The sequence below is a fragment of the Mandrillus leucophaeus genome, unplaced genomic scaffold (genome assembly GCF_000951045.1).
Source record: "Mandrillus leucophaeus isolate KB7577 unplaced genomic scaffold, Mleu.le_1.0 Scaffold118, whole genome shotgun sequence".
Lineage (NCBI taxonomy): Eukaryota > Metazoa > Chordata > Mammalia > Primates > Cercopithecidae > Mandrillus > Mandrillus leucophaeus.
The window spans coordinates 2,136,658-2,150,867 of NW_012100098.1; the positions used below are offsets into that span (position 1 = coordinate 2,136,658).

The 14,210-nt window shown below is 48.2% G+C and overlaps 1 protein-coding gene across 1 annotated transcript in view; it reads left to right on the top strand.

Annotated features, from left to right (window-relative positions):
- Positions 1 to 938: 938 nt before the first annotated feature.
- CELA1 (chymotrypsin-like elastase family, member 1) overlaps positions 939 to 14,210 on the top strand; it is a 31,845-nt gene continuing 18,573 nt past the window's right edge. Inside the window, exons 1-6 of the mRNA XM_012002482.1 lie at positions 939 to 978; positions 1,683 to 1,765; positions 3,704 to 3,804; positions 4,862 to 4,987; positions 5,543 to 5,679; positions 7,252 to 7,397. Of these exons, the coding sequence (XP_011857872.1) occupies positions 939 to 978; positions 1,683 to 1,765; positions 3,704 to 3,804; positions 4,862 to 4,987; positions 5,543 to 5,679; positions 7,252 to 7,397 (633 nt within the window). The remainder of the gene's footprint in view (positions 979 to 1,682; positions 1,766 to 3,703; positions 3,805 to 4,861; positions 4,988 to 5,542; positions 5,680 to 7,251; positions 7,398 to 14,210) is intronic.

A 14,210-nucleotide genomic window follows, 5' to 3' on the forward strand; every position in this document is an offset into this window, starting at 1 on the left:
TGAGCCACTGCGCCCGGCCAATTTTTGTATTTTTAGTAGAGATGGGGTTTCACCATGTTGGCCAGGATGGTCTCGATCTCTTGACCTTGTGATCTGCCCGTCTCAGCCTCCCAAAGTGCTGGGATTACAGGCGTGAGCCACTGCGCCCGGCTGCAACTCCTTTTTCTTTCTTTTACAGACTGTGACAAAGCCTTTCATCTCTTGCAGGAACCTCGGCTCCTCCCCTCGTTCTCCCCCTGCTCTTCACCCTCCATCTACCCTCATAGCCCTCAGACTGTCTTCACATCCCGAGGATCCCCTCCTCTACCCTGCCCCACATTCTCCTCTGGGAGCCCCTTCTTGGCTCTCCATCTGAAAGGGCCCAAGCCTGTTTCTCAGTACTTTCCTCCCCCAGAATTCTCTCCACTGCATCTACTTGGCTTTTGTGTCTGCATTTACACCTATGCCTGCATCCTGGGGGCATGTGCCATCTCCCTCTTTGGGCAGAGAGAGTTGCTGTGTCTTCCTCGCCCTTGCTAACCACTGCCCCCTCCTCCACTATCCCCCGGCCTCCAGCTGCTAGTGGACGGGGCAAGTCTCTGCAATTACGGTGCCACTGAGGACAATGAGGGAGTGATGGATGATGAGGGGTGCTCCCTTAGGGAAAAACCAGCCCTGGTTCTCCATCTTATTTCTGAAAAAGAGTTTGTTGGCTGCTTTTCAATTAAAAGCAGATGATTAATTCAGCTCTGGCCTTGTTCTGTCTTTGAATAACAGATACATTAGTTTACTTGAAAAGAAATACTTTCATTTGTATTTCCATGTCACCTGTGATTTTCCCTGCCTTGCACCCTCAGCCCTGCCAGTTGGCAAGAAGACGGTCAGCAAAGCTGCTGCTAAGAGGAGTATAAAGAGGGCTTGGTCCAAGCAAAAGGGCAGTGGTCTGGTCCATCGGCAACATGCTGCGCTTCCTGGTGTTCGCAACCCTGGTCCTTTATGGTAAGTGGATCATGTGGCCTGAGGTCTACAGGGAGGGGGACTTGGGCAGGAGGGTCAGCAAATCTTCCCTAAGCCCAGGCCAGCACCCTGTCCCAGGACAGGTGGGACGCTCTGCCTGCAGAGTGTCCTTTACTCTCCTGGAGGCCAAGATAGAAAAGATCAGGGCCACTGGCTATTCAGGCCCCTCTGGGTGGCAGGTCCCTGGGCCACAAAGCAGAGAGAAGCCTCTTCTGGTAGTGGGGTGGGTCCCTGGGCTTCCCCACCACCCCCATTGACAGGAGGACTTCCTCAGCAGGTACCTGGCTGGGGTATGCACTGCAGGCCCTGCACCCTGGAGAATCCTGCCAAAGCATTACGGGGCTGGGGGGGGGTCAAAGAATGGGGGGGTCTCTTCAGGCCAAAGGGTGATCTTGAGCAAGGAGGAGACCACAGGGAGCCTCTGGGGCCTAGTCTGGTGGTTTAAGAGAGGTCCTTCATAGCATGCCAGAGTTCTGGGAACACCCGAGGGAAACAGAAGGCACCCAGGCACCCCTGCTTTCAAAAGGGACTCAGAGAACTCACAGCTGGGCCCCTCATTTATTAGAGAGGAGCTGTGAATTTGCAGACAAGGCCAACATTCCTCAAAACACAACCGCCACCCCCCACCCCTACCCCTGGCTGACCCCACGCTTAGTCATCACTCACTTTTCTTCTGCCCCACAAAGGACACAGCACCCAGGACTTTCCGGAAACCAACGCCCGCGTAGTGGGAGGGACTGAGGCCAGGAGGAATTCATGGCCCTCTCAGGTGGGTGTTCCTTCCCAGCCCCAGACTTCCACCCAAATAAGAGCGCAGCGCATGACATAAGATGTGTGTGTTTGTGCATGTCCCTATCAACAAGCAGCTCTCCAACTGTTTAGGTTCTAGATTTTAAAGATGGATGGGATCAGGCTTAGGTGGTTTTCTAAATGCAAAAGGGCTTGGAGGAGGATATTTATACACGAGCCACACTCCCTCTTCAAGGCACACACCCAAACACAAGATACATTTGTATTCCCAGCGACAGCACTTGTGCCACGCAAGAAAGACTGGGTGCCAGACACACACCTTGGACTCCACATACCTTGAAACACATGCACACCACTCCACACTGCCACACTGTGTGTGTCACAATGCTTGCACGTGTGCACACACACACGTACAGCATGCGACTTAGTTGGCTTTTAGAGTTTCCACTTTCCTAACAGGGCAGCTGGGCCCTGATTTAAGCAATCTAAACATGTAAACCTGGCAAATTAAGTGGCGAAGATCCACACTTTGAAAGGATATCACTGCAACCAGAGTTTCAGCTTATAAAAGTCTGAGCCCCAGTTTTCAGGAGTAGGGCTATTACATAATATGAGGTGCTAGAGGAAGAGATATGAACTGATAAAAATGAACATCCCATTGGTATTTCTTTCTTTTGTTTTTCTTTGAGATGGAGTTTTGCTCTCATTGCCCAGGCTAGAGTGCAATGGCATGATCTCAGTTCACTGCAACCTCTGCCTTCTGGGTTCAAGCAATTCTCCTGCATCAGCCTCCTGAGTAGCTGGGATTACAGGCGCCTGTCACCATGCCCAGCTAATTTTTGTATTTTTAGTAGACACGGGGTTTCACCATGTTGGCCAGCTGGTCTCAAACTCCTGACCTCATGTGATCCGCCCGCCTCAGCCTCCCAAAGTGCTGGGATTACAGGCGTGAGCCACCGCACCTGGCCTCCCATTGGTATTTCTAAGTAGTCCCTGAGGTGGGGATTCAGGAGATGTCTTGAAAACACTGAAGGTAGAGCTCTGGAGACCTAACCCTGTGGGGCTTAGGTGATGGAGCAAATCTTTGGCTATAGTTCCTTTTTTTTTTTTTTTTTAGCAGGGGGGCAGATGGGGTCTCGCTCTGTCACCAGACTGGAGTGCAGTGGCGCGATATTGGCTCACTGCAACCTCCACCTCCTGGGTTCAAGCGACTCTCCTGCCTCAGCCTCCCGAGTATCTGGGACTACAGGCACGTGCCACCATGCCCGACGAATTTTTGCATTTTTAGTAGAGATGGGGTTTCACCATGTTGGCCAGGATGGCCTCGATCTCCTGTCCTCGTGATCCACCCACCTTGGCCTCCCAAAGTGCTGGGATTAGAGGCGTAAGCCATGGTGCCCGGCCTATAGTTCCTCTTTAAGGGAGAACAGAGGTAGAAGGAGTTCCAAAAAAGGAGTTGCAATGGGTTCTAGGTCCATTGCAACAACCTAGAGAGATAATGCCAAATACGCTGTGTGCCTTTACTCCTCATTCATGTACACAGCAAACATCACCAAATGATGGAGCATCCCTTCCTGCTGACCCCAGAAGCATCTACACACCCCTTATCAATGCCACACTCCAGGTGGCCACTACCAACCAATTAGTAGTAATTGGCAGGTCAGATGAAACCTATTTGCCATCCCTAGCCCAGAAAGAGAATGTTTTGAAGGACAGCAGGACTTTAAGGAGGTGACATGTAGTTTAAGGCAAAGTCTTTTATATTTAATTATTTTTGATGTAGAGGTGAGATCTCACTATGTTGCCCAGGCTGGTCTCCAGCTCCCAGGCTCAACTGATCCTCCCGCCAAAGCCTTCCAAAGTGCTGGGATTACTGGCATAAGCCATTGCGTCCGACCTGGGGCAAAACCTTTTGAGAAACACCAACCTATCCCTTCTTTCTTTCCTCCCCATCTAGATTTCCCTCCAGTACCTGTCTGGAGGTTCCTGGTATCACACCTGCGGAGGGACCCTCATCAGACAGAACTGGGTGATGACAGCTGCTCACTGCGTGGATTCGTAAGAAAAACAAAGACGAGCTTTCCTGGGCCCCTGGAAGGGGAAGGGGCTGACCCTTCTGAAGGATAACATAACTCTGCCCTCTCTGGACAGCACTTCAGGGACTGGGCAGTGGCCCCTTTCCTGTTCAGGGCCTGCAGGGAGGTAGTACGGTGAAAGTACAAATTTTGGAGCCAGGGAAGCTCAAATTCAAATCTTGCTCCACTAAATTCTAGCTATGTAGCCTTGGGCAACTATGCTCCCATTCTCCTATCTCTAAAATGGGCTAAGAACATTTACTCTGTAGAAATGTTGTGAGGATTGAGTAAATATGTAAGTGCTTAGTCAACGTCTGACTGGTGACTATTTTTTCCTATTTGTCTTGGGCAATGGTTTTCATACTTCAGCATGTGTCAGAATCACCTGGAAGGCACACATTGCTGGGCCCCACCCAGCAGAGTTTCTGATTTGGTAGGTCCAGGGTGAGGCCTGATAATTTGCATTTCTAACAAGTTTCCAGGTGATGTTCATGCTACTGGCCCAGGAACCACACTTTAAAAATGACCAGCCTAGAAGTCTATGCTTCCTTCAAAATATTGGTGCCTGAGAGCCATTATTTCAATTATGTGCACTACACCTCTCCCAGGTTACAAGATATTCAGCCTATGATGTTAAACTCAGAAAATGAAAGTGATGGTAGTTTTTTTCACTTCCACAAGTTAGTCAATTAGGGAATGAAAGAGCTTGTTACTTTCTCATTTTGGAGAGTCTTATATCCCTCCTCTACCTGGACCAGGTGAGATGGGTTCCTGTCCTAAGATAAGAAACAAAACCTGGGCACAGTGGCTCACACCTGTAGTACCAGCTACTAGGGAAGCTGCGGTGGGAGGATCACTTGAGCCTGGGAGATTGAAGCCAGCCTGGGCAACACAGCAAAACCCCATCTCTTAAAAAAAAAAAAGAAATTTTCTTTAATAATAATAATAATAAAAGGATGGTTTTCCAACTTTTCTCTAAGTGGGAGAAAGAGAAGGTTTGAGTCCCCTGGATGACTCAAGACTTCCTTCTCTCACGCCAGCCCGAAGACTTTCCGCGTGGTGGTTGGAGACCATAACCTGAGCCAGAACGATGGCACCGAGCAGTACGTGAGTGTACAGAAGATCGTGGTGCATCCAAACTGGAACAGCAATAACGTGGCTGCCGGGTAGGAGCAAGTCCAAGCTGGCCCTGGGCTGGGCAGTGAGGCCTGACTAGCCAACAACTGGCTGCCTTCACCTGTTCTTTCAGAGAGCTAGAGGGACTGCATGGCCTGAAGCCTAGACAATGACTCCTGGCCTGGCCTTTAGTTAAGGAGCCCAGCTGAGCCTGAGAGAGGGCACCATGTCCTAGAGGGAGCAATGAGCTGGCTCATTCATCCAGGAGGACTTTGAGAATTTACGTTCTGGGCCAGGCACGGTGGCTCATGCCTATAATCCCAACACTTTGGGATTCCCCCATTCTCAACTTCCCTGCCTTGCAAAGGTCAGCGCTAGGCTGCAATACCAATGTCCCACCAGCAGATGCTGCTGTTAAACATAGAATGTTTACCTGTTAAACTGTAATTGCTCTAGTTTGAGGCTTAGCAAGTGAGCCCCGTCCTTCTTCAAAATCGTCACTTTCCAATTGCACAAGGATACAAATGCTGAAAGAGGGCCAGTATATATGCTGACCTTAGGGAAGAGCTGATCCCATGAGTGAGCAGTCTCCTTTTCTCCTGCAGCTATGACATCGCCCTGCTGCGCCTGGCCCAGAGCGTTACCCTCAATAGCTATGTCCAGCTGGGTGTTCTGCCCCAGGAGGGAGCCATCCTGGCTAACGACAGTCCCTGCTACATCACAGGCTGGGGCAGGACCAAGAGTAAGTTGCCTACATTGGCACAGTCCACCATGGGGATCTTGATTACGTAGCTGAGCTTCTAAGGCACCTTTTTCTGTGGTCCTAGGTGCTTATGGCCAGAGACCAGGAGCTAAAGGAACCATAGATACAATAACTGATGCATTATATCAAGCTAAGAATGGGCTGTGAAATACTTGACAGATTCATGGACTCTTAGAACAAAAAAAGACTTTACCACAGATAATTTTTTTTGTTACCAGCCCCTCATTTTAAAAATTAATTTATGGCCAGGCACGGTGGCTCACGCCTGTAATCCCAGCACTTTGGGAGGCTGAGGCGGGCAGATCACGAGGTCAGGAGATCGAGACCATCCTGGCTAACACGGTGAAACGCTGTCTCTACTAAAAATGCAAAAAATTAGCTGGGCGTGGTGGCGGGCGCCTGTAGTCCCAGCTACTTCGGAGGCTGAGGCAGGAGAATGGCGTGAACCCGGGAGGCGGAGCTTGCAGTAAGCCGAGATCGCACCACTGCACTCCAGCCTGGGCAACTGAGCGAGACTCCGTCTCAAAAAAAAAAAAAAAATTAATTAATTTATTTAGGGACAGGGTTTCGCTCTGTCACCCAGGCTGCAACCTCTACTTCCTAGGCTCAAGTGATCCTCCCACCTCAGCTGCAACCTCTACTTCCTAGGCTCAAGTGATCCTCCCACCTCAGCCTCCTGAGTAGCTGAGACTATAGGCATGTACCACCACACTCAGCTAATTTTTAAATTTTCTTGTAGAGATGGGATCTCACTATATTGCCTAGGCTGGCCTCAAACTCCTGAGCTTAAGAAATCCTCCCACCTCAGCCTCCCAAAGTGCTGGGATTACAGGCATGTGCCACTGCATCCAGCCAGCCCTTCATTTTATACATGAGGAAACCAAGGTCCAAAGAAATTAAGGATCCTTAGCTGAGCGTGGTGGCATGAGTCTGTGGTCCCAGGTACTCAGGAGGCTGAGGAAGGAGGATCACTTAAGACTGACCAACATGGAGAAACCCCAACTCTACTAAAATTTCACAATTAGCCAGGCATGGTGGTGGATGCCTGTAATCCCAGCTACTCGGCAGGCTGAGGCAGGAGAATTGCCTGAATCTGGGAGGCAGAGGTTGTGTGAGCCGAGATTGCTCCATTGCACTCCAGCCTGGGCAACAAGAGTGAAACTCCATCTCAAAAAAGAAATGGAAACAAGCATGCACAATCCCAGTTCTGCTCCATGGAGCTTGCAGGAGGAAACGGAACAGACAGATAAATCATCCACAAATAAGGCCATTCCATGGTGCAACTAAGTTATCCACGAGTGGAAAGAGCAGGAGTAGGGTTGGTGACTTGGAGCCTAGGTACAGTAAGCAAGGCCGCCTCCCTGAGGGAAGGGTCCTGTGCAGCCATATAAAGAGAGAAGACAGAAGGATTCACCACACGCAACAGGCAGAGAGAAGGAGTTTGCCCTGAGTTCAGCTTTCACGAGAGTTTGGGAAGGTATGGCAAGGGTGGAAGGTTTTTCCACTGGACAACATTTGGAGCTGACTGCCATTGCTATGTGTCCTGTTCAGCCAATGGGCAGCTGGCCCAGACCCTGCAGCAGGCTTATCTGCCCTCTGTGGACTACGCCATCTGCTCCAGCTCCTCCTACTGGGGCTCCACTGTGAAGAACACCATGGTGTGTGCTGGTGGAGATGGAGTTCACTCCGGATGCCAGGTGAACATTTGCAGGGGGTGTCAGAAGTCCCACCCCAGATCCCACCACTCTCTGCCTATCCCTCTACCCCTCTTCCTCACCTCCGTATTCCACAGTTACTCTTAGTCCGACACAGACTCAATTTTCTACTCTGGCATCTAAGTGAGAATGATTCTGTGCTGGTAACACTATACACACAGAAACTCAAAGTTGAAAGGAACCTTAAAATTGTATCTCGCTCAATGCCCTCACTTCAAAGTTTGTACGTGGCCCAACATTTGTATGTTGTTGTTGGTATATGTGTGTGTTCTTAGAATTTGTTACTTAGATTTTTTTTTTTTTTCCTTGTTGCCCAGGCTGGAGTGCAATGGGACAATCTCAGCTCACAGCAACCTCCGCCTCCCGGGTTCAAGCAATTCTCCTGCCTCAGCCTCCCAAGTAGCTGGGATTACAGGCATGCGCCACCACACGCAGCTAATTTTTTCTATTTTCAGTAGAGACAGGGTTTCTCCATGTTGGTTAGGTTGATCTCGAACTCCTGACTCAAGTGATCCGCCCGCCTTGGCCTCCCAAAGTGCTGGGATTACAGGCGTGAGCCACCACGCCCAGCTGAATTTGTTACCTAGATTTTTTAACGGAAGCGATGGAGCAAGCCTGGAGAGGTGGTTGTGATGGTGTATAAGCAGTACCCTGCCTCCCCTCACCCATCAGTCCAACTTCTCTTGCAGTTCCTCCACCACCGTCCCTTTACCCCAGTGATATTTCTGGTGGTATGTACAGGTGAGTTTGATAGGGGAAAGTGCACAAAATAATTTTATAATAGCTTATATATAACAAATATAACCTTCCTCTATTTTGACAAGATCAATCAGCCACAAACCATCTTACAGATTTCTCTTTTTAAGTTTTATCATTATTATTATTTTAAGATAGAGATGGGGTCTTGCTTTGTGGCCCAGGCTGGCCTCAGACTCCAGGGCTCAAGTGATCCTCTCACCTCGGCCTCCCAAAGTGCTGGGAATACAGGCATGAGCCACCATGCCCCACCCTAGATTTCTTAGTGCGGTTTAACAACTGTTCATTATGTATCTACTATAGGCCAGGCATTGTGCTAACTGCTGAGGATACAAAGATGGATCAAACAGTGTCAAGTGAAGGAACTAGAGGCACAGACACACAATAGAACATTGTAATACAGTGTGGTTAAGTGTTAATAATCAGGATGTGCATAGGTGATAGGGAAGCCCAAGGGTAGGTACTTATCTCTACCTACTGGGGCTAGAAAAGACCTGCCTTCCCCAAGAAAGTAGAATCTGTAGCTGGTCCTGAGGGGTAAACAGGAATAGGCCAGGCAAAAAGGAGAAAAGACATTCAGAGGGAGGGAACAGCATGAATAAAGGCAGGGGGCCAAGAAACAACCTAGAGTACATAGAGAATTATGGGGCATTCCCTAAGGCTACAGTAGAGCAGAGGCTGGAGGTCCACAAGCCAAATCTAGCTCATTGCTTGCTTTGTATGACCCATGAGCTTAGAACGGTTATTATATTTCTATTTATATATATATATGTGTGTGTGTGTGTATGTGTGTGTATGTATGTATATATATATATATATTTTTTTTTTTTTTCCTGAGATGGAGTCTCACTCTGTCACCCAAGCTGGAGTACAGTGGCACAATCTCAGCTCACTGAAACCTCTGCCTCCCGGGTTCAAGCAATTCTCCTGCCTCAGCCTCCTGAGTAGCTGGGATTACAGGCACGCACCACCACGTCCAGCTAATTTTTGTATTTTTAGTAGAGACAGGATTTCACCATGTTGGCCAGGCTGGTCTCAAACTGGCTGGTCTCGGACTCCTGACCTCGTGATACACCTGCCTCTGCCCCCAAAGTGCTGGGATTACAGGTGTGAGCTACCGCGCCTGGCTCTCTCTCTCTCTCTCTCTCTCTCTCTCTCTCTCTCTCTGTGTGTATATATATATATATTTTTGTTTGTTTATTTGTTTTGAGACAGGGTCTCACTCTGTTGCCCAGGCTGGAGTGCAGTTGTACCATCATGGTTCACTGCAACCTCTGCCTCCTGGGCTCAGGTGATTTTCCCATCTCAGCCTCCCTAGCAGCTGGGACTACAGGCACACACCACCACACCCAGCTAATTTTTTGTATTTTTTGTAGAGACAGGGTTTCACCATGTTGCCCAGGCTGGGATTATTAATTTATTAATGGTAAGAAAAAAAATCAGAATAATAATATGTCATGACACATGAAAAATATATAAAATTTCAGTGCCCAAAAATAACATTTCATTGGAACACAGTCACAGTTGCTCATTTACAACTATTTATGGTTGCTTTTTTTTTTTTTTTGAAGAGACAAGGTCTTGCTCCATCACTCAGGCTGGAGTACAGTGGTGCCATCTTGGCTCACTGCAGCCTCAACTTCCTGGGCTCTAATGATCTTCCCACCTCAGCCTCCCAAGCAGCTAGGATCACATGCACATGCCATCACACCCAGCTAATTTGGTTTTGTTTTTGGTAGTGACAAGGTCTCACTATGATGCCCAGGCTGGTCTTGAACTCCTGGCCTCAAGCAATCCTCCTGCCTTGGCCTCCTAGAATACGGGGATTATAGGCATGAGGCACCATGCCCAGCCTATGGCTGCTTTTGTACTACAACACAAAGTAGTTGTAACCAAGACTGTATGGCCTGCAAAGCCTGAAATATGTACTATTTGGCCCTTAACAGAAGAGGTTTGCTGACCCCTGGGCTAGAATAGAAGCTACCACCATACTAGGAAATGTCAAGAGGCAAGACTAGAGAGGCAAGCAAGAGCCGTACAACTCAGGGCTTCAAATGCCAGGCTTGGGGACATGAATCTTATCTCTTGGGCATTGGGAAGCCATCGAAGACTTCTGAACAGGAGACTAGTACAACCAGATTCACCTTTTAGAAGTGTTCTTTAGGCATGTTTTTGAAGAAGGCAAGAAAGGCAGGGAGATTGCCTAGAGGGCTATTGCAATGATCTAGGCAAGAAGTTTGAGGGCCTGAATTAAGGCAGCGGTGACAGGAACCGGAGGAGGGAAGGAGTAGGATCTCGAACAACAGTCAAGCATCTGGTTTAAGTGATTTGGGGGAGGGCATTGTTGCCCTGAGACAAGATTTACAGAGTGTGAGAGAGAAGATGATGAGTCTGGTTCCGGACAAGCTTTGTCTGAGATCTATACCTGAGATTCAGGTATAGCAACTGGTAAGAAATTTGTCTTTTTTTATTTATTTGTTTGTTTGTTTGTTTTTGAGTCTCCCTCTCTCACCCTCAGGCTGGAGTGCAGTAGCACTATCTCAGCTCATTGCCACCTCTGTCTCATGGGCTCAAGTGAGTCTACTACCTCAGGCTCCTGAGTAGCTGGGATTACAGGCATGTGCCACCACGCCTGGCTAATTTTTGTATTTTTAGCAGAGATGGGATTTCCCTATGTTGGCCAGGCTAAGTCTTGAACTCCTGACCTCAGCCTCCCAAAGTGCTGGGATTACAGGCATGAGCCACCACGCCTGGCCAAGAAATTAGATAGAAAGAGTGGGGCCTCGGGGAAGAGCTGGTCTAGAGATACCCACTGAGAACAAATCAGATCCCATCCCAGGGAAAAACTATTGAATGAGAAAAGAGCAGTGGGTTGGGAACGAACTGTCAGCACATAAATACTTGAGTGTTTCAGGGATAGGTGGAGGACAAAGAAACCACTAGGATCTAAGAAAGGAGAAGTAGATGTAAGATAAAAATCTGGTAATAAGGGTATTATGAAATCTCAGGAAGTACTTACAGATATCACATAATATACAATTCACCCAGAAGCCACAGTAGATAAGAGCTGAAAGTGGCCACTCTGGCAATTGTAACCTTGGCAAGAGCAGTTTCAGTGGAGTGGTGAGGGCAGAAGCTTGTCTGAAGGGTAAGGAATAAAGAGGCAATAAGAAATATAACTGGCCGGGTGTAGTGGCTCATGCCTATAATCCCAAGATTTTGGCAGATTGAGGTAGGAGGATCACTTCAGCCCAGGAGTTAGAGACCAGCCTGGGAAACATAGGGAGACTTCATCTCTACAAAATTTTAAAAATTAGGCCAGGTGCGGTGGCTCATGCCTGTAATCCCAGCACTTTGAGAGGCCGAGATGGGCGAATCATGAAGTCAGGAGATCGAGACCATCCTGGCTAACACGGTGAAACCCCGTCTCTACTGAAAATACAAAAAATTAGCCGGGCATGGTGGCAGACACCTGTAGTCCCAGCTGCTGGGGAGGCTGAGGCAGGAGAATGTCATGAACCCTGGAGGTGGAGCTTGCAGTGAGCAGAGATTGTGCCACTGCACTCCAGCCTGGGCGACAGAGCAAGACTCTGTCTCAAAAAAAAAAAAAAAATTAGCTGGATGTGGTGGAGTGCACCTGTAGCCCCAGCTACTTGGAAGGCTGAGGTGGAAAGATCACTTGAGCCGAGGAGTTCGAGGCTGCAGTGAGCTATGATTGCACCACTGCACTCCAGTCTGGGCAACAGAGTGAGACCCTGTCTCAAAAGAGGACAAAAAAAAGGAAGAACAAAAATGTCTGGTAGCTTTAAGGACAGCAAGTCATGGAGGGAATGGATCTTCTAAAAGAAAAAAATTGGCCGGGCGCAGTGGCTCACACCTGTAATCCCAGTGCTTTGGGAGGCCGTGGCAGGCAGATCACGAGGTCAGGAGTTCGAGACCAGCCTGGCCAGCATGGTGAAACCCTGTCTCTAATAAAAATACAAAAAATTAGCCAGGCATGGTGGCACGTGCCTGTAATCCCAGCTACTCAGGAGGCTGAGGCAGGAGAATTGCTTGAACCTAGGAGGCAGAGCTTGCAGTGAGCTGAGATCGCGCCACTGCATTCCAGCCTGGGTGACAGAGTGAGACTCTGTCTCAAAAAAAAAAAAAAAGAGAAAAGAAAACTGAGTGCATAAATAGGCAGAAAGAAAAGAATCCTGTAGAGTCAGAGAGAGGTAATAATAATAATGGATGGCACAAGATCCCACAGGAGAAGAAAGATATGGAACTAAGAGCACAGATGGAGCTGGCTCTGAACAGGAAGAGGGATACCAGATGTGCACACAGACATGGAAAAGTTTGCAGGATTTGGTAGCCGAACATTGGCAGGTGTTCTACATTATTGCTTGTAGTTACTCATGAACTAGGAGGAGTCAATTTGACTGCTGAAAATGAAGGGGACAGGGTTGTATGGGTCTGGAATAGTTAATGTGAATGGGAGGATTGTCTTCCAAGATGTTGCTGATTGGTTGTTTGGAGACCAGACTATGACCACATGGGTATATGATTCACTCTGTTTTACTCAAAGACAGTTTCCTGTATGATTGGGGTAAAAGGACAGGATTACAGATCAACTGCAAGGTCCAAACTAGATGGAGGAGAGAGAGAAGCTGGCAGGAAGCTGGCAGGAGGCTGGCAGGCTGGCTGAAACTATAAAATGAAAGGGTTAGGCCAGGCACGGTGGCTGATGCCTGTAATCCCAGTGCTTTGGGAGGCCGAGGTGGGCAGATCACGAGGTCAGGAGATCGAGACCATCCTGGCTAACATGGTAAAAACCCTGTCTCTACTAAAAATACAAAAAATTAGCCAGGCGTGGTGGCAGGCGCCTGTAGTCCCAGCTACTAGAGAGGCTGAGGAAGGAGAATGGTGTGAACCCGGGAGGCGGAGCTTACAGTCATCCGAGATCGCGCCACTGCACTCCAGCCTGGATGACAAAGCAAGACTCTGTCTCAAAAAAAAAAAAAGATTAAAAAGTTTTTTGGGTGTATGAGTGCAAAGAACCATGGAAATAAACTAGCCAATTCATCCTAGTTTGCCCTAGACTTTCCTGGTATTAATTTAAAAGTCCTGTATCCCAGGGACTCTACCTGGGAATAAGGGGAAAAACAGAGAGACTAATGCATAATGCAACCTCTTCTAGGCCCTCATCAGCCAGCTTCACCTATAACCTCCTAAGGTTTAACCTTTCTGAGTGAATACACATGGCTGTGCTCTCCCATAAGCCCTGAGCTCTAAAAAACGAGTATTTTTCTTCTGGCTGCCACTCCAAATTGACAATTGTCGGAGGCAATTGTGTCCCCAGGTCCCTCCCCACTGGAGTTTCTCAAATACTGTGTCTTCTTGGCTTTCAGAGTTCTGGGTCTCCAACCCTTCTCCTCAGAGTGGATTCACTTAGAATCTCCCATTTCCATCAGCCTATCCCCACTGAGTTCTCTTCCAACTGTTCCTTCTGCTCTAAAATCCTCAGCCCCACCCTCCAGCTCTCCAGAGGCTTGGTCTCTTTTCAGGTCAATTAGTACAAGACAATAGTATTATATGCAATTCATTTATCTATCATTCCTCTAGCCCCTGAAATACTCTCAAATCCCTAATAGAATTTAGGTGGAAGAGACTGTTTTGTTTTGAGTACAATAATCTAAAGAAAACATCCTTTCCTAAATAGCAGTTAGGGTGGAGTACAGGTAGTTCCACTTTAAAATAATTACCCCTGGCTGGGCAGGGTGGCTCATGCCTATAATCCCAGCACTTTGGGAGGCTGAGGTGGGAGGATCACTTAAACTCAGGAGTTAGAGATTAGCCTCAGCAACATAGGGAGACCCTGCCTCTGCAAAAATTTAAAAAATTAGCCAGGCAAGGGTGGCGCACACTGTGGTCCCAGCTACTTGGGATACTGAAGTGGGAGGATTGTTTGAGCCGAGATTGAGACTGCGGTGAGCTATGATCATACCACTGCTCTCCAGCCTGGGCAGAGGCTCTGTCTTTAAAAAAAAAAAAAAAAAA